At 43.6% G+C, this 27,532-nt stretch overlaps 1 protein-coding gene across 10 annotated transcripts in view; it reads left to right on the forward strand.

The window, feature by feature from the left end:
• KIF13A (kinesin family member 13A) overlaps positions 1–27,526 on the forward strand; it is a 195,048-nt gene extending 167,522 nt beyond the window's left edge. For 2 of the 10 annotated variants that reach the window (XM_061147540.1, XM_061147543.1), the window contains 13 exons: positions 1,263–1,362; positions 2,979–3,105; positions 4,444–4,499; positions 5,762–5,886; positions 6,151–6,327; positions 8,014–8,106; positions 8,258–8,414; positions 9,727–9,800; positions 13,013–13,057; positions 14,116–14,227; positions 15,618–15,769; positions 16,284–16,388; positions 22,417–24,379. In XM_061147540.1, coding sequence (XP_061003523.1) covers positions 1,263–1,362; positions 2,979–3,105; positions 4,444–4,499; positions 5,762–5,886; positions 6,151–6,327; positions 8,014–8,106; positions 8,258–8,414; positions 9,727–9,800; positions 13,013–13,057; positions 14,116–14,227; positions 15,618–15,769; positions 16,284–16,388; positions 22,417–23,301 — 2,208 coding nt within the window. In that variant the 3' untranslated portion in view covers positions 23,302–24,379. Of the gene's footprint in view, positions 1–1,262; positions 1,363–2,978; positions 3,106–4,443; positions 4,500–5,761; positions 5,887–6,150; positions 6,328–8,013; positions 8,107–8,257; positions 8,415–9,726; positions 9,801–13,012; positions 13,058–14,115; positions 14,228–15,262; positions 15,485–15,617; positions 15,770–16,283; positions 16,389–18,956; positions 19,205–22,416; positions 24,380–25,947 lie in introns of those variants that run through there. The other 8 variants (XM_061147546.1, XM_061147547.1, XR_009693639.1 and 5 more) reach the window with 7 other exon arrangements.
• The last annotated feature ends 6 nt before the right edge of the window (positions 27,527–27,532 follow it).

Genomic DNA, 27,532 nt, shown 5'->3' on the forward strand with positions numbered 1-27,532 from the left:
ATGTGAACCTGCAGTGAGCACCTTACACCCGAGCACGTCATATTGTTCTAACACGCCATTTGATTTTTAAAGATTTTTGCTGGATAGGAAAACTGGAGACATTTTAAGCACATAGTTTTGTTTAGCCAGTTTTCTTCATTCTGTAAGGGCAACCTTAGTTATTCATAACCTGGAGAATTTAACTCTCAGCCTTAAATCTTTCTGGAAATCTAGAGGAAAAAGTACACAGGTGAAATCTTACTTAGTGCTGACCAGCCTGCAGTCAATGGGATGTGGGATTACAGTAATGGGCAAGGTGACAAACCAAGATGAAGTTTTCTGGGTTGGTTCCCCGTCTCTGTACTGATTCTCTACATAAATGTCAAGAGCATGTTTTCTGGTGTGCCTTCCTCTAAGTAAAGTGCAGGTCCATCATAGGGGACACCTCAGAAGTCCTCAGGTGTCTGCTCTTAATAGACCATCTTATGGGTTAGACTGGAATTAGGCAGTCAAAGCCTTCTGAATAGGGTTAGTAGGTGTCTTTTCTGCCTCGTAATTTTACTGAGAAAGAAAACAAACAAGTAAAAACAAACCTTAGGGTAAATACCAGTGTCCCCTTGAATCTCAGCAACGCCATTAGCTAACGTCCTGTGGCTGGCTCTGCACTTCCTGCCCCGTGGTTCAGAGTCAGGTCCAGCATCCGCTTCCAGGATTTCTCAGCATGGCTGACTGCATGTTGGCTTTTTGCATGGGGCATTTTTGGTTAGCCTCAAGGTAGAGGTTAGAGGTAAGATCTTTGCAGCAAGTGCAAGAGGTTCTCTGCTGATCTATTCTCTGCCTTTCAGAAAATACATGTTACCCAGCCATTGAGCTATGAATGGTGAAAATGTGATTCTCCATTACATTTGCTGTTTTGGAATTGGGGGTCTGTTTCTGGTGCCCTTCCTCTTAGAATCACAAACCTCTTCAAATGAACAGCTACAACTTAAATACATAGACACACATATTGTGTAACAGCTGGTGTAGTTGGAGCTTCTCCCGCTTTTAAGTGTAATTATCCTTTCAGAAGTCCAGGGACTCTGATTTTCTGAAAATCAGGATCTTCAATCAGCATGCAGGGTTCCTAAGGCTTCTGTGCTTTCTTGCATATTAATCACACGGCAACACTTAATGGCCTTTTCTAATGAAAAGTTTCCTAATCAATTGAAACATCTTTTGTTAAAAAAAAAAGAAAGAGTTGTCTGTGCACTTTACAGGAAAATGTTTTCCCTTCCTGATGCCAGGAAGAAGACTTAAACTGCGTGAGAGAGAGGTGGTCGGATGCCCTCATTAAACGGCGAGAATACCTAGACGAACAGATTAAAAAAGTCAGCAACAAGAAAGGTACATGGGATGAAACTCTCGGCCGGGAGTTGCTTTTTCACTCAAGAGTGGGGCTGGGCTCTTTTCCTCTCTTAGCTGCACAACAGTATCTCAGATTTTTAACCCTGTCACAATTATAGATATTAGTGAATCGTTGCTGTGCAAGGTTGGTTTAAACAGGCCTTGAATTTGAAAGTAGTAAGTTTCATTACTTGGGTTGACTGTGACATTAAATGTTAAATTCAATTTTCGTTTGATGAATGCAAATGTCATCAATATCAACATGTCCATATGAGGTATTCCAGGCTCAGATCCCGGGACTGACAACAGCAAAAGGGTCACTTCTGAACCCACGACACGTGGCAGGTGGGCCCTGGCTACCACTGGCCGGTAACCATGTGCCCGGCTTGTTGAGGGTGGCCAGAAGTCAGCCTGAGGCTCTGCTCACCACTGCCCAACTTGGAGGATTCTATTTGCTTCCAACGGCAACAGCCATTTGGATTCTAGAGCAGAAATATGCTCTTAAAACTCCAGTTTCTCATCCAGATTGTGTGCTTCACTCACTGTGGTTGATTCTCCACCGCAGGACATGTCCTGAATGTGAGTCCACTTCACATAGAAGTCAGCGGGCGTCCTCTCTCAGGAAAACATCTTGGTGTCAGTTTTTGTATGTGCTCAGCCTGCTAATGAAAGCCCACTTTGGATTTCCCTGGTGATCCAGTGGTTGAGAGTCTGCCTGCCAATGCAGGGGGCGCCAGTTCAGTCCCTGGTCCGGGAAGATTCCACATACCGTGGAGCAGCTAAGCCTGTGTACCACAACTACTGAGCCTGAGCCCTGGAACCCGGGAGCCGCAAGTCCTGCAACCCGTGCACCCCAGAACCCATGCTCCACAACAAGAGAAGCCACTGCCTGAGAAGCCCGCGCTCTGCAACTAGAGTAGCCCCTGCTCCCCGCAACTAGAGAAAGCCCGAGCACAGCAATGAAGATGCATCACAGCCAAATATAAATAAATTATTTTTTTTTCAAAAAATAATAAAGTTCTGGGAGTTAGAACTTCAACATGTCTTTAAAACAAACAAACAAAACAAACAAACAAAAACTCACTCCAGAGTTAAATTAGGCTAAGAGGATTGCAAAATAGATCAAATAAAATCGCTTGCATTCCAAGTATGAAGGAGAGTAAGTTCATTTTGCAGAGTGCAGGAGACCGTGTTTAATCCTCTGTAAAATGATGTGTGGTTTCATAAAGCAGTGCCCTGTCCATTATTGCACTGGATCCTTCTGACCAGTGCATGAAGTTAACATGACTTGTAGGATCCCTATTTGACAAAGTAGGAAATGAAGACCCATCTGTGGAATAACTTTCCCAAATGACAGAGCTCTTGAAATGACCCGAGTCTTCTCATTCCGGTTCCACTGCTTTTTCTACTCTTCCTGGCTTAGGCTCTGCTAGGCCGGTGTTCTAGCCTCCATGAGCTGCTCAGGCTTAGACTTCAGAGCCTCAAATCTTTTTTTTTGGCGGGGGGGGCATCACGGATGGTTAAGCCACTTGTGGATACCACCCGGTGCAAACCGATTTAAATTTAGAAATCATCCCTCCTCCCCCGTGGTGCTCATGCCCCCGTTTCACCCGCAGAGAAGACGGAGGATGACGTGGAGCGGGAAGCCCGGCTGGTGGAGCAGTGGGTGGGGCTGACGGAGGAGAGGAACGCCGTGCTGGTGCCTGCGCCGGGCAGCGGGATCCCCGGGGCGCCTGCCGACTGGTGAGCCCCCTTTCCTTCTGTGGTGGCCTGGGGCAGGTCAGGCGAGTTACCTGCCAGGATTGTCACAGAAAATGTTAAGTACTACAAGCTGCCCTGGGAAGGGCCGTCCAGCCCCAATGCCCCTGTCCTTCTTGTCCTTGCCCGCTGCAACCACCATCCTCTCACAGGAAGCCAGAGATCATTTATCGCTGGCCAGGAATCAGATACCATGCTCCTCAGTTCCCCGGAATGAGCACCTCAGACATGACTTCCCGATCTCCAGAAATTCTCGTTGTTGTTCAGTCACTCAGTCGTGTCTGACTCTTTGCGACCCCATGGACTGCAGCACGCCAGGCTTCCCATTCTTCACCATCTTCCAGAGCTTGCTCAAACCCATGTCCATTGAGTCAATGATGCTATCCAGTCATCTCGTCCTCTGTCATCCCCTTCTCCTCCTCCTTCAGTCTTTCCCAGCAGCAGGGTCTTTTCCAATGGGTCAGTTCTTCACATTAGGTGGCAAAAGTATTGGAGCTTCAGCATCAGTCCTTCCAATGAATATTCAGGACTGATTTCCTTTAGGATAGGCTGGTTGGATCTCCTTGCTGTCCAAGGGACTCTCAAGAGTCTTCTCCAACACCGCAGTTCAAAAGCATCAATTCTTTGGTGTTCAGCCTTCTTTATGGTCCAGCTCTCATATCCGTACATGATTACTGGAACAACCATAGCCTTGACTAGATGAACCTTTGTCAACAAAGTAATGTCTCTGCTTTTTAATACACTGTCTAGGTTTGTCTTAGCTTTTCCTCCAAGAAGCAAGCGTCTTGTAATTCCACAGCTGCAGTCAAGAAATTCTTATATCTTGACTTAAAAGAAGGGTGCTTCTGCAGCATATTTGTAAAGGGCAGAAATGTCTTCTTATTTGTCTTCATGCCTGTTTAGTTTGGTTACCAGCATAGAGTCAACACTTAAGCACTACATCAACAGTGATCCATCAGTTGATTTTCAGTCACTCCTGATGCTCAAAAGAAGCTAGGCAAATCAATCCAGCTTTCTGTACCACCTCTAAAATAGTCAATTCTTTTCTTCCCATCACTAGAATTATTCTTAGAAAGACTTCAAATAATCTTTGTTTCAATTAGTTACATGTAATTCATATAACTGGTAGTTCTTTATAGAAATCACACAAATCCCATGATTTGTGTTAAATAAGGATAAGAATTGTGAGAATGTTTCATTTGTAAGAGCTGTATCTATCTCCACGATGGTTCTCCTCTGCTTACCTGCCTCTGCGATGTTTAGTTATTTAACAAGAGGGAAAACACGTATTTTGTTATGATGAAATATTGTTATTAAATTTAGGATCCCACCACCTGGAATGGAAACCCACATACCGGTTCTCTTCCTTGATTTGAACGGTAAGTAGACACCTGTTGTTCCAAGGCTTGTCACCCTGAATTAGGTTTGCAATCTAGTCAAACCCACAGCATTTTAGCCCTTAAATGACGTGTCTGATCACTCACATGCCTTAACCAAATGTATAAAACCTGATATATAGAATCACTAAAAGACAGATGTAGAAATTTATTCTTCAAAAAAAAGCGCTTGAGAGATTGAGAACTGCATACAAAAACTGTAGTTCAGTTATTGCTCGGAAACAGTAACAGACACGGAAATTACATGAGAAGGTCATCACCCTTAGGGTTCTGAATCCTTCTTTGTTGCGAGTGCTCAGGAATCTGCATTTCTGATTGGTGCCCTTTGCTCCCCACTGCCAATGGTGGTGTTTCTAGACCATGATGACTTGTAACCCTACATGAAGGGTTATCTGTTATTGTAGCAACTAGATTGAACCTGAGTGAACCTAGGACAAATGTCTTCAATGCGTTTTAGCAGCAAAATCTATTTTCAGTATGAACTCGTAAATGGAACCCCACGTGTGGAATACGAGAGGAGAGCTGCTGAGTTTAGGGATGGGCAGGCCCTTCTGCAGGCCCCTTGGGATTCTCAAAGCACAGCCTAAAAAAGACCAGGAATAGATGAAGACATGGGAGGTTGACTTTGTCTCTTCATATGGGCAATTTTTTTAAAAGCTTAGAAATAGACTGTTACTTCATGAAGCAGTGAGTTCCCCATTATTGGAGGTTCCCCATTATACAAGTAAAGGCTGAAAAACTATATCCAGAGATCTGAAAAGAGTGAATCCTATATTGGGTAGGGCATTGGAGAGGATGGTCTTCAAATTTCTCCCAAATGAACAGAACTTTGTTTCTAAGTTGGTAATTTAACCAATCAAATCTCTAATTTAGTGTAAGTTATATAAGTAGGACCATAAACTGAATACTAGGTTATAAGAGGAATTGGCATCAGAAGGCAACACAATTCTAAGGTGTGTTTATGTAGTGAAAATGTTTGCTCCCGGGAGTACATATGGAATATATTCAGTCCATTTTATAGGAGAGTTGCAAAGACATCTTTTTGGCTCCCAGAGTTGTTTCTGTAAAGGATAGAAGCTGTTGTGGACACTGGAATCACTGCAGAATAAGGGATGAAAAAGATAAATAAATTGCATTACCTATAAACTTCATCTGTAAAAAGCATATTTAAAATTTTGGGGTGCTTGCTTAAAAAAATATCTGATGTTTCCCCCACTTTGTATCTGTGCCCTGGACTTCGTCAGCGGATGACCTCAGTGCCAATGAGCAGCTCGTGGGCCCCCACGCATCAGGCGTGAACTCCATCCTCCCCAAGGAGCACGGCAGCCAGTTTTTCTACCTGCCCATCATAAAGCACAGTGACGAGGAGGTAATGGGCCTTTAAGAGTCTCTTAAAAGGGCTTCAGGTTGATGCACATGCCTGTGGGCCTGTCTGCCCATTAAGCTGCTGTGGTCTGGGCTTTTGGGGAAGTGGACTAGGAACTTTAAAAAACAGAATAGATGTGTTATCCAAAAGGTGAGGGAAACCCATCTGTGATTCAGTAGAGTTGCATGTGGTTTTCTAGCTCATGATGTAAAACTGCTACAGCTGAGCTGTCTTATTTCCATGTCCCCCTCCTTCCTGGGTCCCTAGGTTTCAGCCACAGCCTCCTGGGACTCCTCGGTGCATGATTCCGTTCACTTGAACAGGGTCACCCCACAGAATGAGAGGATCTACCTGATAGTGAAGACCACAGTCCAGCTCAGCCACCCGGCAGCTATGGAGCTGGTCTTACGAAAACGGATTGCAGCCAACATTTACAACAAACAGGTAGTAATGGGGCCTGATTCTGCTGCTGCATGTTGTTGTTGTTTAGTCACTCGATCGTGTCCGACTCTTTGCGAGCCCAGGACTGTAGCCCGCCAGGCTCCTTCGCCCATGGGATTTTCCAGGCGAGAATTACCGGAGGGGGTTGCCATTTCCTCTTCCAGGGGATCTTCCCGACCTGGGGATGGAGCAGCATCTCTTAGGTCTCCTGCATTGAAGGCAGATTCTTTACTGATAGCTCCCTGGTAGCTCAGCTGGTAAAGAATACGCCTGCAGTGCAGGAGGCCCCGGTTCAATTCCTGGGTTGGGAAGATCCACTGGAGAAGGGAAAGGCTACCCACTCCAGTATTCTTGGGATTCCCTGGTGGCTCAGCTGGTAAAGAAGCTGCCTGCAATGCGGGAAACCTGGGTTCGATCCCTGGGTTGGGAAGATCCCCTGGAGAAGGGAAAGGCTACCCACTCCAGTATCCTGACCTGGAGAATTCCATGGACTGTATAGTCCACAGGGTCACAAAGAGTCGGACACGACTGAGCAACTTTCACTTCACTTTACCACCCTCACCACCTTTATATGAGCACTAAGTTTCTTGCTCCTTGCTATCACAAAGTGGTGTTTGGGGGTGTTAATTCAGTGGCTGTGCAAATCGCTACCAGGTTATAATCTGATTCTCATTTATCTAAGATGACAGGGTCTGAGGATAGCAGAGCTAAATGTCATTCAGCAAAGAACTCTTCCACCTTGACCAATTTGAGACCCATAATCCTAGGAGGCAGTGAAGTTATGACATTTCTCTGTTTTAAAAAGGTTGAATGCCTGGCTCAAGTAGGTTAATGACAAAACCAGGACAAAGGCAGGTTGCATATAAGTCCGTCTCCTAACGCCTCCCCAGATCTCATCTCAGAGGCACTGTCAGCAGAGCGGATGCTCTGAGCTGATTTCTGATGCTGCCAGGATGGACTGATTAAACCCTGACAGCACCAAGAAGAAAGATAGCAGATGGGATGGGAAAGAGAAGCATTGAATCCCAGATTTCTCCTAAGAGAGAAACTTTTCCAAATGTGCTTTTTCCCCTGGAGTAAAAGAATTTTTTTTCTTGAAGAAAATGTACAGCTTAAAAATCACTTTCAGGTTTTTTTTTTGAAACAGTGGTAAAACTTTTGACAGGCAATATTAATTACATATGATGATGATGTATAGTATGTTAATGTATAAAGTGGTCTTCCCAGGTGGCTCAGTGGTAAAGAATTGGCCTGCCAGTGCAGGAGACACAGAAGACCTGGGTTCCATCCCTGGGTGGGCAAGATCCCCTGGAGTAGAAAATGGCAACCCACTACAGTATTCTTGCCTAGAGAATCCCATGGACAGAAGAGCCTGGCAGGCTAAAGTCCATTGGGTCACAAAGAGTCAGACACAACTGAGCAACTAAACATGCACACAGTAAAGAGAAGTAACCACAGAAAGCCTTGGCTGGACTGCAGATTCTGTCATCTAATCCCCAAATTTAATAGCTGGATGTTACTGTCCTCCAGGATTAAGGACAAAGATTTTTCCGTTCAGTGTTCTTCTGTTTTGCTGTGTAGTGTGTGTGTTTCAAAAACATAGTCATTGGGTTTTTTTTTTATAATTTATAAGATACTAAATAACTTATATTTTCCACATCGCTTAATTTAGCTTTCCTTTTCTACCAGAGTTTCACCCAGAGTTTGAAGAGGAGAATATCACTGAAGAATATATTTTATTCCTGTGGTGTAACCTATGAAATAGTATCCAACATACCAAAGGTAAAAAGCGTGTATTACTTTTTTGAAATGTCAGAATCTGAGTATTGGAGAACGAGTTAGGTCTCAAAACTCTTAAACCATTTTCTCACCACAATTTTGAGAGAAATATTGTTCACGTAACAGTAATCTAAGTGCCTGCTTGTCTCCTTAGGCAACAGAGGAGATTGAGGACCGGGAGACGCTGGCTCTCATGGCCGCGAGGAGTGAGAACGAAGGCACGTCGGATGGGGAGACGTACATCGAGAAATACACGCGAGGCGTGCTGCAGGTGGAGAACATTCTGAGCCTGGAACGACTCCGGCAGGCAAGTGACTGCAGGGTCTGGACTGGAGGGTGAGATCGCCAGCAAGTGAAAACTGAAAGTGGTAGATGCTCATTCGTCTCCGACTCTGTGCGACCCCAGGGACTGTAGCCCACCAGGCTCCTATGTCCTTGGGATTCTCCAGACAAGAATACTGGAGTGGGTTGCCATGCCCTCCTCCAGGGGACCTTCCCGATCCCAGGGATCGAACCCTGGTCTCCTGCATTGCAGGCAGATTCTGTACCATCTGAGAGATCACTAGCCTTCACCCCAAATGGATAAAGATGAACTTATTTAACAACACACTTTCTCTCTCAACCCATGAGAGAAGGAAGACTTGAGTAGCTATCTCATTAGACAAAATAGTTACTTTGACAAAAGAGTGACACAAATTCCGATGAGTGCATTTTATTGAACCCCTCCTAGGGAAGCCCCATTATTTCATCTTCAAGATGGATGATTGTGGGAGTTGGACAACAGTGTGAACGTACTTTTTGCCACTGAACTGTACAGTTAAATATGGGTAAAATAGTATGTTTTATATTATGTGACTTTAACCACCATAAAAAATTAAAAAAAAAAAAATAATAACCCTGCGAGGTAAATACTGTCATCATTTCCATTTGTAAATGAGAAAATTGAGGCTGACAGGAGTTAGCCACCCTGCCCAAGGGCACCCAGCTAAGAATTGGTACAAAGTCAGATATAAACCCAGAACGCTTGACTCTGAAGTCCACATCCTTAACCGCATAATCTCTCTCTCCCTAGTTTTTGGACCAAGCTTAACCTCTGTGGCAAGATATTGCCAGGTGAAAATAATCCACTAGGTCGTGAAATTCCAGAAGAGGTGTCACTCGATAGAGGCAGTAGAAGTTATGAAAAGTGTGCTTTGAGCAAAAAGAGGACCAAGATTGGCATCTGTCAGAAAAATCTTCCTTTAGTGGAATTCCCAACCAAACTGTGGCAGAGTGAAACACAGAAGCATAAAAGTTGATTGTAATTTCACAAGTGACATGTATCGTTAGTGATATTTTATCCATTTTCTCTGCCCACCTATATGTAAATCTGCAGCATAAAATACCTTTAGTTCATCAGTCTTCCTGGTTTTATTTATGAAAAAACATTTTTCATAAATTAAGCAAAAAAAACATTAGTGAAAACAATAAGATCCAGTTTTGTAAATACAGGGTGGGGATGGCTGGTAGTGTAGGCTTGAAATGACGTTTATTTCTATACTTTTGAAATCTTTCACAATAAACGTATATTTCTTTTGTCATCAGAGGAAGAAAAATCAATGTCATTTTCAAATTTGCAGGCAGTCACGGTCAAAGAAGCGCTTTCCACCAAAGCTCGGCACCTGCGGCGAAGCCTCAGCACGCCCAACGTTCACAATGTGAGCTCACCCGCGGCAGGGCTGTCTCGTCCGAGTGACTCATCTCAGGGTTTGGGGTGCGGCAAGTCAGGGGAATCAGGTCAGGGTTTATCGGTGGGGAGAATTACATTTGGCCCAGGTGTGGGCATCCCAGGGTGCCAAGCCTGCGCCTCTGTTCTAGAGGTGCCCACCAGAGAGCCATTACAAGTAACAGGACTGGGGGGGGGGGGGGGGCGGTGTGTGTGTGTGTGTGTGTGTGTGTGTGTGTGTGTGTGTGTGTGTATGTTGCTCAGTTATGTCTGACTGTTTTGCGACCCCATGGACTGTAGCCCACCAGGCTCCACTGTACATGGGAATTCTCCAGACAAGAATGCTGGAGTGAGTTGCCATTCCCTTCTCCAGGGGATCTTCCCAACCCCAGGGATCCAACCTGGGTTTCCCATATTGCAAGCAGATTCTTTACCATCTGAGCCACCAGGGAAGCCCCAAGCTTTTAGTGGAATCTTGCAAATTTCTCTACTTAGAGTTGCATGTCCTTGGAAGAAGTTTCTTGGGATGTGAATTGCATGTTGGTTTGAAGATGGTGGGGTCAGAGGTCCTGTGCCAGCACTTCTGAGTCCTGCTCTCCAGTCTGTGCCCACTTCGAGCTGCCCCAAGGATCTCACTGTCGGTGTGATAGGGCTCCAGGCACCTCCATGTAGACCCTCCCATGGTGCCTGCTGTGTATGTTGATGACCTTCCTCAACAAACCATTTCAGCAAGGAAACCCAGCTGACAGACACTGTGTCTAGTGGAAGGCAACACTGTCATAGGAAGAAAAGACAGAGGAGCGCGTGGACCACTTCAAAGTAGCCTCTTTCTCGAAGCAGCAGAGCGAAAGACAGATCCTTTCAAGGAAAACTGTGATTTGCTTTCCCATTCTCAAGAATTGCCAGATAATGGTTACAAACATGATGAACATTTATTTAATATTTTTTGATCCTGCATGACATGTAGGATCTTAGTTTCCTGACTAGTGATTGAACCTGTGCCCTTGCATTGGCAGCTTGGAGTCTTAACCACTGGACCTCCAGGGAAGTCCCCTTGGTGAACATTCGTGAAACTTGTCTTACAGTAGTCCGAAAAGCAAATCCCTATAATCACTTTCATACAGATCACTTTTTCTGACCACATTTCAGTTCTTTTAGTTGATGAGACTCATAAAGTTGTGAATTATGGGGGTGGGGGGCGGACACAGTTTCTAATTAATTTAGGCATCAAAGAAGAGATCATAATGGAAATTAGGATGTATTTAGAACTGAATGATAAACTGATACATATACCAATACTTGAGGGATGCAGTTAAAGAGGGAGTTCCTTAGCCCTGCTGCTGCTGCTAAGTCACTTCAGTCGTGTCTGACTCAATGTAACCCCATAGATGGCAGCCCACCTGGCTCCTCTGTCCCTGGGATTCTCCAGGCAGAAATACTGGAGTGGGTTGCCATTTCCTTCTCCATCTTTAGCCCTAATTTTCCTGTTATTTCATTTGTACTGCAGAATGCTAGATGGTAGGGAAAATGAAAGCACTAGAGCTATTGTTGGGGGGAAAAAAAGGAAAACTCATAAATTGAAAAAGACTTATGACATATATCATCCAGTTGCAATGGATGTTCTGCTTTGATCCCGACTCAGAATTAGCTGTGATAGTGTTTATAGACATTTAACCACTGGGATATCTGATACTATTTCAGTTCAGTTCAGTCGCTCAGTTGTGTCCAACTCTGCGACCCCATGAACCGCAGCATGCTAGGCCTCCCTGTCCATCACCAACTGCCAGAGTCTACCCAAACCCATGTCTATTGAGTCGGTGATGCCATCCAACCATTTCCTCCTCTGTCATCCCCTTCTCCTCCTGTCCTCAATCCTTCCCAGCATCAGGATCTTTTCCAGTGAGTCAGATCTTCACATGAGGTGGCCAAAGTATTGGAGTTTCAGCTTCAACATCAGTCCTTCCAGTGAACACCCAGGACTGATCTCCTTTAGGATGGACTGGTTGGATCTCTTTGCAGTCCAAGGGACTCTCAAGAGTCTTCTCCAACACCACAGTTCAAAAGCATCAATTCTTTGGCACTCAGCTTTCTTTATAGTCCAACTCTCACATCCATACATGACTACTGGAAAAACTATAGCCTTGACTAAACGGACCTTTGTTGACAAAGTAATGTCTCTGCTTTTTAATATGCTATCTAGATTGGTCATAACTTTCCTTCCAAGGAGTAAGGGTCTTTTAATTTCATGGCTGCAATCACCATCTACAGTGATTTTGGATCCCCAAAAAATAAAGTCTGACACTGTTTCCACTGTTTCCCCACCTATTTGCCGTGAAGTGATGGGATCGAGAGTCCCTTGGACTGCAAAGAGATCCAAACCAGTCCATCCTAAAGGAGATCAGTTCTGGGTGTTCACTGGAAGGACTGATGCTGAAGCTGAAACTCCAGTACTTTGGCCACCTTATGTGAAAAGTCGACTCACTGGAAAAGATCCTGATGCTGGGAAGGATTGAGGACAGGAGGAGAAGGGGATGACAGAGGAGGAAATGGTTGGATGGCATCACCGACTCAATAGACATGGGTTTGGGTAGACTCTGGCAGTTGGTGATGGACAGGGAGGCCTGGCGTGCTGCGATTCATGGGGTCGAGAAGAGTCTGACATGACTGAGCGACTGAACTGAACTGAACTGAACTGATGGACCAGGTGCCATGATCTTAGTTTTCTGAATGTTGAGCTTTAAGCCAACTTTTTCACTCTCCTCTTTCACCTTCATCAAGAGGCTCTTTAGTTCTTCTTCACTTTCTGCTATAAGGGTGATGTCATCTGCATATCTGAGGTTATTGATATTTCTCCTGGCAATCTTGATTCCAGCTGATACTGTTTAGGAATTGCTTCATCTTTTAAGATGCAGTAGTATGGTTTTACAAAGAGAATAGGAATTCCTTGTCTTTTAGAGAGTCATAGAGAAATATTTATGGATAAAAAATTTTAAGTTAGAAAATCTGAATACTTTTTTAAAGGTAATGATAATTATTACAGCACAATTATGATAAATTCAAATAAATAAAGAAATAATAAATATTAGGAGAAAGAATGACGGGAAGAAGAAGGTCATACAACCTTCAACTGTATGTGTGATATTTTATCTAGTTAGTTATGTTAAATGTATAAACCACACTGATGAAACCATTCATCTCTTACAGGTCTCTTCCAGTCGACCAGACCTTTCTGGCTTTGACGATGATAAGGTGTGTGCCTGTGGGCATGGTCAGGTTATTAGTGGGATCTAAGTCTGGAAATTTAGTTTATCTTGGTGTTTTTAAAATCTCTGAACTTCCCACCTTAACCTGATACAGATCATTGTCTCCATGTGTCCATTCCCAAGTTCAAGTATTTGATGTGAAATTGCTATGCCCTCTGAGTATTACATTGTTACTTAGCATGATACGTTCCTTATCAGGATCATTGCATACCTAATCAAATAAATATGTGTTTATGGGTCTAACTCTAAGTGACTATATCCACCATAGCAAAATCAAAATTATTTCAAATGGGGAAAATTAGGAACTTGAAATTAAGGATATTGTACAGCATTATCTTATTCATATGTAAGTTATTATTCTGGGGACTATAGATGATTCAGGAAATATCAAAACAGATTATGCCTTCAAGCATTTTATTTTTATTTTTAATTTATTTTTTATTTTTTTAAGCATTTTAAAATCTAGTCCTTAGAGATGACATTTCCTGAGAAGCTGAAATAAGGTTAGTTAAGTGTATATGATAAAAAGGAGGTTTCCCCCTTTACTATACCAATATCTTTGCCAGCTTGGAAGTTTTACATATTAAGTATATATAGAGTAACCATACCACCTAATTTGCCTGGGGCAGTCCAAGCTTATGCCAGGCTACCTAGGAAAAATTGTCAATGGAACTGTTTCACTCTCAAGTGTTGTAGGTTGATCTTTAAATTATCTGGTCATCTTAGGTACATAACAAATTTATAAAAGTGGAGCTTTAATGAGTCCTATAGGGGTCCAAAAGAGGATTTCACTATATCTGTAATGATTTTATTAAATCTTGAACAAATAGAATAAACTACCAACATTTCTTCACTCTGGGTATAACCTTGGTTATGATAACACTGGTCATATCGTCCAGTATTTTTCTACGTGTTAGATCTATTTTATAATTTAAAAAAAGAGCACATACTGCCATAAAAAGAAATAGGAAAAAACTCCAATCAGGCTTCTTGTCTCATTTTAGAGGAACATAATTACACTTAACCCGCGTTTCTACCTTGTAGGGTTGGCCAGAGAGCCAGTTAGACATGTCTGACTACAGCCCGAGTTACCAGGATGTATCGTGTTATGGAACTTTGCCTAGGGATTCACCTCGAAGGAGTAAAGAAGGTAGTGGTGAGATATTTTTTTCTGTGTTATCTCTTTATAATTTCTTAGGAAAGGCTGGGGGGGGAATTCTTTTCTAGATGGCATTTAATAAGATAGAAAGCTGAAATTCTAGTTTGCTAGATGATCCAAAAGTGTCTTCTTGAATAGAACATATCCTGCTCACTTATTTAATTTTCTTTTCTTTGTATCCATTATATCATCCAATTAATAATAGGCTTTTTGTGTAGCTCTTGTAATTTTCAAATCACATTTCATATATCATTTCCTGATTTTGAAATCAGTTTTGAGACACATACAAATCTTATTATTACATTATGGTTAGAGTTCGTTCTTTACCAAAAGCATATCCACCTCCATCATGGTTTTGTGCTCAAATCAAAGTATGTTTTTACAAGAATATGTCTCTGACTCCTAAGGAAATTTAAAAAAATGATACCAGAAATGAATTTGGTCAGTGACAACATTATTGCCTAAATATGTAATTTCCTAGTGCCCTGAAAGGAATAGCATTCTTAGAATTTTTCAATCAGCTCTGTTACCTTACCTACACCTTATATTTTACCTACTATGTTCCTTTGTACCAGTGAATTGAAGAGAAAAATATAGAAGGAGAAATAGAGACCCCAAAAAGTAAAAAATGAGTAAAAGCAAGAAAAAAGGAATTGTCCTTCCTTAGTCATATGGAGCAAGGTGGCTTGAGGGAACAGTGGCTTGCGAGAGAACTCACCTAGTACTCCGTTACTGAGTTAAGATTGAGCCTCTCCTTGCCTTATGCAGGGACAGAAACCAAAAGATGCCAAGATCTTAAAATCCAGCTGTGAAAATGAGATATGTAGAAAATAAGCCAGTAAATCAGAAAGTGCCAAAATGCATTTACAGATAATACGGGCTCTGAGAATTCAGAGAAATAGAAAATCAGCGTGAGTTGAAATTGGTCTGTGAAGTGATGCTCAAGCTGGATCTTGACAAGAAGGTAGAAAATTTGGTTTCTGATTTCTTTGCTGCTGTCCAGGCCTTCGATGATTCTTTTTAACTTTGTAGATCCATCTCCATTCTTGCCGACCTGTCTTAATGCTCAACCAAATACAGCCATCACTCAGTATCCGAGGGCCACTGGTTCCCGGAGCCCTTGCGTACAAGTCCCATAGTCAGTCCTCCGTAATCCTCGGAGGCAAAACCCTGAGGCTATTGAGGGCCAACTGTACATTTAATGAAAAAAAATCCATGTGTGAGTGGACCCATGCAGTTCAGACCCGCGATGTTCAAGGTCAGCCGTATTCACACACTGGTTCTTTTGTTCCGCCAGATATTCCTTCTGGCTCCGTCCCTGCCTCGCTCCCTGTGGGTTGGTTAAAGTGCTGTGTGCCTGTAAACCCGTGCCTTTTGTCTTCCCCAGGTTGTACATCAGAGAATCCTCATGCCTTAACAGTCAGCCCTTTCAAAGCATTCTCTCCTCAGCCACCAAAGTTTTTCAAGCCCCTAATGCCTGTAAAAGAGGAGCATAAGAAAAGGATAGCACTTGAAGCAAGGCCTCTTCTAAGCCAGGAGGTAAATGCTTGACTTGTCTGTACTGTGTACAATAGAATGGACGCTCTGTGCCCCAGCAGAAGTAATGCTTTGCATTAACACAGTCAGATGCCGCAGGTTGGCATGTATGGGTTATCACCCCGTGGATCCTGTTCAGAAATAAATAACCTCTTTCTCAAGCACACAGGGTCATGGTAGAATTTCCTGCTTCTTGTTACTGCTGTTATGTTCCTTGTGCTTATGGCTTTTTTCAGAGTATTTCAAATGAGAAAGAGATGTTCCCTTGGTGTTTTGCAGATAGAAGAGATCCTTTTTTTTAATGTGATAAATTCAGTTACACTGTTTGCATAGAATCTGTGTAGTCTTGGGAGATTTTCACCAGTAGCTGAACTCAAGCCTACAGACTGTTGGCTGCACTACTCACACGTAATACAAGTGTTTGCGTTGCTTTTCTAACGTGCACGTACGGACTTAAGGTGTGTCTCGGCCATGGCCGTCTCCTGTGTGATGCATCTGTGTGTCTTAACCTTTGCAGAGCATGTCTCCACCTCAGGCACATAATCCTGGCTGCCTTGTGCCCTCGGGAAGCGATGGCAGCCGCATGCCAGTAGAACTCAATAGCAAACGTGAGAAGAAGATTGTAAGTCCTGGAACCATTTCTGTCCTATTGCCTGGTGGTGGGTTTAAGGCCCTTTCACAGACAATCATCCAAATACTTTAGAAGAAATTAAGAGATGTATTGAGTCTTGGCTTTTTTTTTTTTTTTTTTCTTTCTGACACATGTGACCATCAGTAATGAAATTTTGCATGAATGTGGCCGTGACCTGTGATTTTTCTGTGTTCCATTTACTGATTTAATATTACTTTGCTTAGTATAAATTTGCTTAGAAAGAAAAAGGCACCTTTCATGATTCTAGTCTTTCAAATGTGTAACAATCACTTGAACTAATATTGAATCTTTCTAATGAACCTGTACACGTTGCCCAGATTCTGAAGTTAATCTACCTTGAGGAATTGCACTTACTTGGAGTAAGTAATCATGCATTTAGGTGTGGGTGTGTGATAGCTTTTCTTGTGTTGCCTGATGCTGTTGCCAAGATTATCCTGTAGTTTGTAGCTGCTCCGCCATCCATCACCGGCCATCCCCGTCATCTGGACCTCTCAGGTAGCCTCTTTACATTTGCTGGCAAAATAGATTCCAGCTCCCTCGGTGTCAGTCTTGCTTTTAGGATGGCTTCTCTGTATTTTACCACGAGTAGGTTGAAACTCTACCTTAAAAACCTCATTTCCTAGCACTTGGTTTTCACATTTCAAATTTGAGAAGTGTTTTTTAGAACATGATACACTAGACACTGGGGATCATAAGTGCCACCTCAATTTAAAAACGGAAGTGTGTGCTCTGGGGCCTGGAGAGAATTCTCAAATTCTGTGTCTCAGCTTTCGTTCTCCTGTGGTTCCCCAGGCTTCGAAAATGGGAGGCAGCTTGGAGCAGGAGGGGTCTACTTGCTGCGCTCGTCTGCATGCAGTCGGCTCTGCGGGCAGAGCGTGGGCCCTTGCCTTCCCCAGCTGCCCCATGTCAGATTCATTCCAGAGTGTCATCAGTGCGGGATCCTTTGTTTGAACCTCTAGATTCTAGAAGATGCTGCTGACGCACACGGTGTGATGCTAACTAGAACCTCCCCCTGGGTGTGCAGCAAGCCAGGCTCCTGCATGCTTGGAGCGCTCAGGGATCATAAGAAATGAGCTGCTCATTCCGCCTGTCCATTGAGGAAAGAAGAAAAGGCCCCATTGTCCCCTTCTGCCTCTCTCTTCCCCACTTTGTGCTCTTTCTAGTCCCCTCCCTAATCCCTGCTGGAGGAGAGCTTGCACACCAACAACTGCTCCTCGTCTCCCCCAAAGTTAGTGAGCTCTCCAGTCACACACTCGACTCCCCCTGCTTAACTGATAAGGGCTGCAGCCTGGGCCAAAGAGTGTGTGTGTGCGCGCGTAATTGCTCAGTCGTGTCTGACTCTTTGCTACCCCCTGGACTGTAGCCCGACAGGTTTCTCTGCCCATGGGATTCTCCAGGCAAGAATACTGGAGCGGGTTGCCATTTCCATCTCCAGGAGATCTTCCCAACCCAGGGATCAAACTTGCATCTCCTGCATTGGCAGGTGGATTCTTTACCACTGTGCCCCCTGGCAGGGCCCAGGTTAAAGGAGCCAGGGTCTAATTTTGTTACCCCTTCAGTTCTCTGGCTGGCCAACTATCTGTTTATTGACATGGCACCCACCTACACACTGCATGGGTACTACATTGTAACCTATCTGAACCATACGTTTTGGTAGAACACACCATCAAGAAATTGCCCCGCAGATAGTCTCACAGTTCACAATCTGCTTCGTAGTTATTTTCTTCACTTTCCTTTAATTATTTTAAAATAAAACCCATCTCAGGACTGTTAGCTAGCAGAGAGAGTAGGATAGAACTAGATTCTCTTGATCCAAGAAGTTCTGAGCAGCAGTTAAGATTCTCTGTGATCAGACTCACCGTGAAACCCACTAATCAGGGTTTGATGGAGCCATTTTTCTTGCTGGAGTCTTATTTGAGAGACTTGCATATACTTTCTTAGAAATCTGGCTCACCGCAGACTTTTCATCTCTGAAACTATTGAACCGTTTGATTTATTTCAGATAGCAGCTTTTCCAGGATGTTTCGGTAGATTTTAAGGGTATTACTTGCTTGAACTGAGGTTCTAGTTTCTGTTTGGGAAGCTTTCATTTTATTTCTCCTCTTATAAGTGGATATAAACTGATTTATTCCTGAGTTCCCATTCACTTTCTTTCCTTTTCCACTCTTGGAAAAATAGAAGGCAAATCAGTGGTTCAGTCTGATCAAAGGAGTTTGAAATCATGTTGAGAAGCAATATGGGGACATTGTTCCTTTTATTTTTCAGCCCATCCAATTACCAAAGTAACCTGTCATTTCACATAAAATATAGTAAATATAGCTGTGCTTGATTCTTCAAGCAATATTTTATTGTCTCATCCAATTTGGGAAGATAGACAAATGTACGTTGTGCCTTCCATGACTAAGATAAAAGTAACAGGATGTCTTTGCAGTCTCTCTTTTAAAGTCATGAAGCAGACAGAAGAGCAGAAAGAAAGTCAATTCTCCCTCTCTTGAATCCTGCACAGACAGCATATGGTTTTTGTCTCTCATCTTACAGAGGAAGAAACGCGAGACTTGTTGAGTGATTTGCCCAGTCTCACAGTAAACGAGAACATGGGAACAAAAGCCCCATCCATCAGTAGAATGGGCTGACACCCCAGTGACTCCTGGGGCTCCCAGTCCAGGGCAGTTTCATCACCCTGCTGCTGCTGTTTCTTCAAAGGGTCCACCCTCCCCTTAGTACCATGGACAGAAGTACTAGGGACCCTTGGCTGATGGAGTCTTTCTGAAAACAGAGACCATCAGGTAGATAACTGATGAGAATGGGAGTGCAAATGACTTTAATCAGGGAAAGTCCTTACAGAAGGTCACTGCTTTAATGTGAGTTTTGATTCTCCTTAAAATCAAGGTGTTTCCTCTAGAGGTAAATATCAGCTGCATAAACTGAATCTCAAAAAATCAACTCATGAACATAGTAGCCGCAGAGAAGCAGGAGAACTTGACTCTGAGTCCTACTTTTAGGACAGGTTTTCACTCTGTCCTTAAGACATAGTAGGGAGGTGCTTAGTTTAGCCTCCTTTAAGGTAAATGGTAAATAATATCCCTGGCATAAAATGTTTCTAATATGTAAAATGGATAAGCAACAAGGTCCTACTATATAGCACAGGGAATATATTCAGTACCTTGTAATAACCTATCATAGAAAAGAATATAAAAAAGAATGTGTATGTGTGTGTATATATATAGATATATATGTATAACTGATTCACTCTGTTGTACAACAGAAACTACCACAACATTGTAAATCAACTATGCTTCCATTTAAAATATAATAAAATATATACAGAGTGAAGAGATACTGCCAAAAAAAAAAAAAGTCTGTCTAACCAAATTCCTTTAAAATGCAGTTTAAGCCACTTAAGTTCTCTTTTCTCCTTGGAAACCATAATTTCATAAACTTTCTGTCTCCCTTTACATGTTGGAAAATGATTAATCTCTACTCAGTTTTATTTTTTCTGGAACTAGTTGTTCCTATTCCTTTAGCCTTTCTCTTTAGGTCACTCCCAACCCCACCCCAGGTGCCTAACTTTGTCCTGATCCCTATTTGTTTTTGTAGACCCTTCAGTCTTACTAAGGTCATTCTAAATTATTTATCTTTCTGATATTAATATATGTATACCTATTTCTACACATTAAATTTGTGATTGAATGTTTCACTCTGCAAAGTTATATTTTAGGTTGACCTTTCCTCAGTGTTCAGAAGAAATAGCTGCAAGCATTAAAAGGGACCCAGAATATTTAATTCTCATCTTCAAATTAGGTTTTCCTTGCAACAGCTAACTTTTTAGTAATCAATTGCATCATGTACTCTTGGGCTTTGGGATTACGCTTCTTTGCCAGCTTCAATTAGAAGGAATTATAAGAGAAACAAACACTTGAAATCCAATTTGGAATCTGAACAAGTCTAGCAGTGTGTGTGCTAAGTTGCTCAGTCGTGTCTGACTCTTTGTGGCCCCATGGACTGTAGCCCTCCAGGCTCCTCTGTCCATGGGATTTTCCAGGCAAGAATACTGGAGTGGGTTGCCATTTCCTACCCCAGAGGATCTTCCCAACCCAGGGATGGAACCCTCATCCCTTGTGTCTCTTGCATTAACAGGCGGATTCTTTACCACTGAGCCATCTGGGAATCAAGTCGAATAGAGCATCTAGAAAATAGAGCGAAGGTTACAGATTCAGACAGATCTGTCCAATTTGTGCTCTTTTTTACAAACGTTTTCCCCTAGCCCCCGGGGAGAGAACTCTCTACCCCACCCCCGTTGAAACAGTGCTGTTAATACTTGATTAAAATATAGTTAAAGGTAAGATAGCAAGGTCAGTATTGCCAAAAATTTGGTTTGCTAATTTCTGGAATTTTATCACTGATATTTAAGAATCATCTCTGATTAACAGCCAAGGAATGAAGACTAGTGACGCTTTTAAATCATTTATATTCAGGCTGTTTTAAAATCTAAGAAGCATTAAAACACAGCTATTTTTTAGGTATTTAGCATCTTGTGAGATAGGGAAGGTTGCTGTGAAATTCAGTGGATGAAATTTATGTTCATTTGTGAATTCCATCTGCTGTATCTGTGGAGTGTCTTCTTCCTTCCCTCCCCATCCTTCTCTCTCCCCATCCTCTTCGCTGTCTTGAAATGAATAAGGGTAATGTTTTCAGGTCTTTACAGTCACCCTGTTGTTTTACTGAGTGAAAGGTCATCCATCCATCAGTGTCCAGGGACGTCCTAAGAGCAAGGACCCACTGTTGTAACTCCCCGAGGGCAGGGGCCATACCTGTCTTTGCTCAGCATTGGTATTCCTGGTTCTTAGGACAATGACTGGCACGTAGAGGATGCTTAATGAATATTTGTTGAACAAAGGTCACATTTTAGAAGAGAAAAGGAATACTTGCTGTGTCATCAGATGTTTATAAGGTTAATTAGAAATGACTGGATAGTAATAGGCAAAAGGAGAAGATGGCCACAGAGGAGGAGATGGTTAGATGGCATCACTTACTCAATGGATGTGAACTTGAGCAAACTCCGGGAGATAGAAAAGGGAAGCCTGACATGCTGCACGCAGTCCATGGGGTCACAAAGAGTTGGACACGACTTAGCGACTGAACAAGAAGATAATCCTATTATTTTTTATTTGAAAAGTGTCCTACATTGTTTTCCACCAAATATAAAAGAATCATTCACTTGGGAAAAGAGACTGGAAGTTGATAATACCTACTCTTGCATATTTACCAACCTTTATAAACAGAATCCTAAAGCTATTTGACAAAGGAGATTTCCATGTAATTCATAGTATCTTCCTCACCTTGTAGTCAGAGGCTTTATCCCTGCTTCTCAAAAACCCTGGAATAACAGTCATTGTCAGATTTAGTATTTTACACAGTTAGAGTGTTTGGTGGAATACTGAGAATGGCTGTTGAAATTGTGTTCTTTGTCCTTTTGCTATTGTGGGGGCCTTTATTTCCTGCTTTTCCTTCTCATAATATAGCCCAGAAACTGTTTGCCAAATCATCTTCTTTTTCTGTACTCTGCTCCCCGAGGTGAGGATTGTGAGAATAAAACAGCAGCTCTTCCCAGCCTCTGCAGTCCCTCTGCTCATTTAATTAGAAAAGGGAAAACCTCCAACTGGAAACTAATCATGAGGAACTAATCAAAAGGCCACTGCACTTCCTTCCATCCTTGCCCTTAAAGCAGGAAAGGTTTCTAATTATTAGCATTGAGTGAGCACCGAAGAAATAAACCTCCTGCATCCTGAATGGTAAGAGTTTCATGCTCATAGATCTCTGAGGATAAGGTACCTGTGTCCACAAACAGGTGACAGGATTTAACCAAACTCAGGAAGGAAAAAGAAAAATTCCTAAACGTGTGAAGGCAAATGCCTTTAACAGTAAAGTATTTGAAACTTGTCTCAACCATCCAGTCGCTATAAGGAGCTCATGGCTGACTTTTGCTTTGTTTCTGTAGGACTCTGAGGAGGAGGAAAACGATCTAGAAGGTCTCAGCCGGAAGCTGATAAGTTCACAGCCTTATGTACCTGTGGAGTTCGCTGACTTCAGCGTTTACAATGCCAGCTTGGAGAACAGGGAGTGGTTTTCTTCTAAAGGCGATCTGACGAACTCAAAGGTCCTAGAGAAGGAGGTGTCCCGCAGCCCCACCACCAGCAGCATCACCAGTGGCTACTTTTCCCACAGTGCCTCCAACGCCACCCTGTCCGACATGGTGGTCCCTTCCAGTGACAGCTCAGATCAGCTGGCCCTCCCGACGAAGGACACAGACTCCAGCGAGCATCCCGGACCGTCCCTCGTGCAGGATTTCAGGCCATCCTCAAACAAAGAGTTGACAGAACTAGAAAGAGGCTTGGGAAAGGAAAAGATGACCGAGGTGCCACTCAAGGAAAACAGTGCCTTAGCCAAAGGGAGCCCATTGTCCCCCAGCATCCCGGAGAAAAACTCCAGAACCCTCTGTAGGACCAGCTCATGTTCAGAGCAGGATGCCTGCTCCAGCAAAAACGGCCAGCCGGCCAGGGAATTCTGCCCCAGGGAGGTGACCGTGGAGCACACCACAAACATCCTCGAGGATCACTCTTTCACAGAGTTTATGGGTGTGTCAGATGGGAAAGATTTTGATGGTTTGACAGATTCTTCTGCTGGAGAACTTTCAAGTAGGAGGAACCTACCAAATACAACAGACAGCAGGAGTGTCTCACATGGGCCACAGGACCCTGGCCAGCTATGTTCCTCGGCAGAGAATGACCAGGTGATACATTCCAGGGGTGGTCCTTTGGGTCCCGTGGTATCAGTGATGGCCACTCATTATGCCCCAACCCCCAGAGGCCCTTCCTCACGGTGACTTAGTAGGAGAGATTCATCCAGGTGTTTCTGACAGGGTAGATGAGCCCTCTCGAACCATGCTTACATGCTGCCCAGCTAGCTGGCTATGGGGGAACAAGTCTGTAAGTCTACTTTCTTAGTTTCAGAGGGGAACTATGACTTACATAGGACCCATGGCTTTTTTACCTGACATATAGGTTGAATTAATCATTCACATGGATAAGGATCGATCTCGTATTCATTCCCTGAGATGTTTAATTCCTGGCTATCTCAAAGGATTCTGATATGAAATATGGTAGATTTCATCAAATCAGTGATTTCTTTTATTAGATACACCTTTTTTTTTTTTTTTTTTTGCCAAACCGTGAGACATGTGGTATCTTAGCTTCCCAACCAGGGATCGAACCATGCCCCCTGCATTGGAAGTACAGAGTCTTAAACCACTGGACTGCCAGGGAAGTCCCAAGATACACCATTATTTTATGTATCATTAAGAAAAAAAATACTTCCAATTAAAATCAACCACATCAGCAATTTCAGAGTTGTAAAGCACAGGCAGGGGGAAGGCATGCCTCACAGATTTGATAAAATATAGACGTTTGATGCCCAGAGGATAAAAAATGCGTTGGGGAAACAGAGGTGAGTTCCCTGAGAAATTAAAGTTTGGGCTTTGGAAGTTACCCAGGCTGGGTTTTTACAGTATTTAATTTTAATAGTGGAACAAAAAAAAGTGGGGTCTTGCTGATATTCCCAAGGAAACTAGTGAATTATGTAAAAAAGAGGTGATGTGCTTCTGAGTACCACTATCCCCTCTCATCCAGGACCACTGTTTTGGTCCCAGACCCCAGCCACAGCTGTGTAAAGGGTATGGAAGCACCAGGCTTAGCAAAACAAAGAGCTGACAGAACTAGGACTGCGCTGGGTGAAGGCAAAGGTGATCCGGGTGCCCTTCAGTCTCTCTGTTATGCGGAGGAAGCAAAACAATCCAGTTTGGTGCTATTCCCCGCCCCCCGCCCCAAGTTTTCTGAATTAGCCCTTAAAATTTCAGTCTGTGGTCACATATATAGCATATTCATAAATAAACTGCAAATACCAAAGAGTGGTCTCTTTTACAACTCAAAAATGACTTCTTTGCCCAACATAAGCATAAAGTTACTCATTGCTTTTCTAACAAGCTAAACATTCATTTGTGTCAAAGTCTTCAGCCTCCTTTTACACTAATCTTAAGCAGAATCTGCTTTGCTGGTACATCAGCTTTTCAGTCCTTTTCCCAAGAAGTCCAGGAAGAATGTGGTCCAGGGGTTAATTCTTCAGTCTGGAACAGTGCTTCTCAAACCTAAATGCGCAATAGACCCACTGTGAGGTGTGGGGAGAAGAGACTTCTTAAAAATGCAGATTCCCAGGGGCTTCCCTGGTGGCTCGGTTGGTAAAGAATCTGCCTGCCTTGCAGGAGACCCGGGTTCGATCCCTGGGGTCGGGAAGATACCCTGGAGAAGAGAAGGGCAACCCACTCCAGTACTCTTGCCTGGAGAATTCCACGGACAGAGGAGTCGGGCAGGCTACAGTCCCTGGGATTGCAGAGAGTCGGACTCGACTGTGCGACTAGCTATTCCCTGGTGACTTAGTGGTAGGGAGTCCGCCTGCCAGTGCAGGGGATATGGGTTTGATTCCTGGCCCAGAAAGATGCCACATGTCACGGAGCAGCTAAGCTCATGTGTCACAACTATCGAGCCTGTGCTCTAGAGCCCAGGAGCCAAGATCGCTGCAGCCCGAGTATGCTAGAGCGCATGCTCTGCAAGAAGAGAAGCCACCACCACAAGAAGGCCAGATGCCGTAGCTGGAGGGTGGCCCTCACTTGCTGCAGCTAGAGAAAAGCCCGCACAGCAACGAAGACCCAGCACCCACCGAAAATAAATACATAAATAAAATTATAACAGCAGCAAAAAAAAGTACAGATTCCCAGTCGTGGCTGCCCCGCACACCTCATATTGTGCTTCAGTACCGGGTTGGGGGAAAGATGTTTTCACAAACCCTCTGCTGGAGAAATATGGGGTAGGCTGTCTGAGGGCCGCACTGTTTGAGGCACGGCCCAGAGAGGAGGGAAGGGGACCGCAACCCCCTCACCCTCTACTCCTTGTTTTGTCGCCTCAATTATTTAGAAGCCAGTAACGGGAGCAGTACCTGAATTCTGCTCCAGAATAGCGTGTCCCTGCCAAAGATCTTGGTTTAAAAGTGAAATTTACAAAAATATTTATTGCATCAGTGTAATAATGTTGGAACTATGGTGAGTTTTATCTTTTTTTTTAATTGCTTTAGTGTTTTTGTTATCTTGGTTTTAATCAGTTGTTTCAACTGTGTTAAAACCGGAGGACTGTTGAAGTCCTCAGGTTTGACTTTTGTTCTCACCCTGGTCTGACTTCGAGTTGTGGACCCGGGAATGACGTGATTTTCACTCTCACTTTGGGGCTTGCAGTCATTACTTTTCCTAGAAGCTTCACCTTGGAGCTCGATTCTTCCCCATACAGTGTAAGCTCCAGAACAGGATTCCACAGTAAACTGGGTCCTGTGGTTTCTTCTAGGAAGAGCCCCTCATGGGGGGTGGTCCCCGTGGGTGGGCAGGGCAGGTGGGGACCGGAGCTTGCACTCACCCGCCTTTGCGTTCCAGGGGAGCACCACTGCTCGGTGAGAGGCAGTGAGCACTTCCTCCGAAGGCCACAGCATCTCTGCTCCGGTCACGTCCCAGAGCACCAGCCCATCTATCAAACACGCTGCGGCCCGGCCGGACCTCACACCAGCGCGGAGAAGCCATGGCTTCCAGGGCCACCTCCTCCCTTCTCCCCTCCCGAGCCGGGAGAAGCGGCACTTTGTCACTTGGGTGACTCGGGAGCCTCTGCTTCCTTCCAGAGAACTGAAAATCCTGGCTTCACAAAGTGACAGTATTTTTGTTTGCACTCACTACACACCCCCACGGTGTAGAAACCTCCACAGATTCAAACAGACTTTATTCTTGTACAATTTTAATCAGTTCTTACTGTAGAATCTGGAGTCAATGCTCTAATTTTTTTTATAAATAATATATATTATGTATATGAAATGTATATCTATAGTATGTCTGGAGAGACAGGACTGCACACTGAAATGGATAAAAGTGGTTTGTAGAAAATCGTAAGGTACTGGACTTTCTTACAAAGCAGCTCGGGCGATCTCTCAGAACACAAACAGATGAAAGAGATGGTCTTACCTGAGAATGAGGTTGCAAATCCCTCTTTGCAGCAAAGGTTACAGAATGCCGTTCTTTATAACCAAAGAACTTACCCAAGACTGAATGTTTTTTGCTGTCCACTCTTGTTTTATGTGTACATACGTGTTTGACTGCAAGTTCGGTGCCATATACCCTGTGGCTCCCAGGCCACGTGCTGCCGTTCTCTGTCGTGTTTCCCAAGCACACTGAAAAATCTCACGGCTCCGTTCTTTGGTCTTCCACCTGGTCTGCCGCCTGCTGACTTGACGCGGTTCGGGAACCCTTGACAGCGACTGGGGCTCTGATCCCCGCCTTTCCTGTCCCTCGGTCCAGCCCAGCCAGGCAGCTGGGATGCAGAGAGCAGTATTACTCTAAGAAAACACATGGGGTTTTCCTTAAGAGTGGGGTTGGGCGGGTGGGTGTCGGTTTTCGTCTCTTCGTGGTTTTGTTTGGGGTTTGGTAGGTGTTTGTTGTGGTGTGGTTCTGCCGTTGTTTTATTTCATTTCTGGAAAACGCTGAAGGGATGACACGAGCCGTGAAGTTCGCGGGTGCCCACTTCACAGTGTCCGCAGGAGATGGTTGAAGACAGATGACCCTGCTGTGTGTCTTCATCTGTAGAATCCTTTTACCGATGGAGACCCTGAAGAATTATGTGTGCGGAAGTTCTTACAAAAGTGCTTTCCGTACCTATTGTGTAGATGCTTGTATAGCTGGTCCAGATGTACAGTAATAAATGTGTTGTGGGCGTGAGCGAGGGTGTATAGCCTGCTGTACCTTTTCCCTTGAAGTTCGCAGCATCCGTAAGTGAGTAAGATTTTAATGCAAAGCTGCTGTTCATGATTTTTGTGTATAGTGAGCTGACTGTAGTATTTTACTATTGACTGTTTAAAAAGAGAAAGACTGTAATTTATATCCCCTTTCAACTTTATTGTATTTAATTGGTACAGACTGTGTGTGTGTGTGTGTGTTTTAGAATACAGACTGTCTAATTCCGATTTTAAAACATCCA

The sequence above is a fragment of the Dama dama genome, chromosome 7 (assembly GCF_033118175.1).
Source record: "Dama dama isolate Ldn47 chromosome 7, ASM3311817v1, whole genome shotgun sequence".
In the NCBI taxonomy this organism is placed as follows: Eukaryota; Metazoa; Chordata; class Mammalia; order Artiodactyla; family Cervidae; genus Dama; species Dama dama.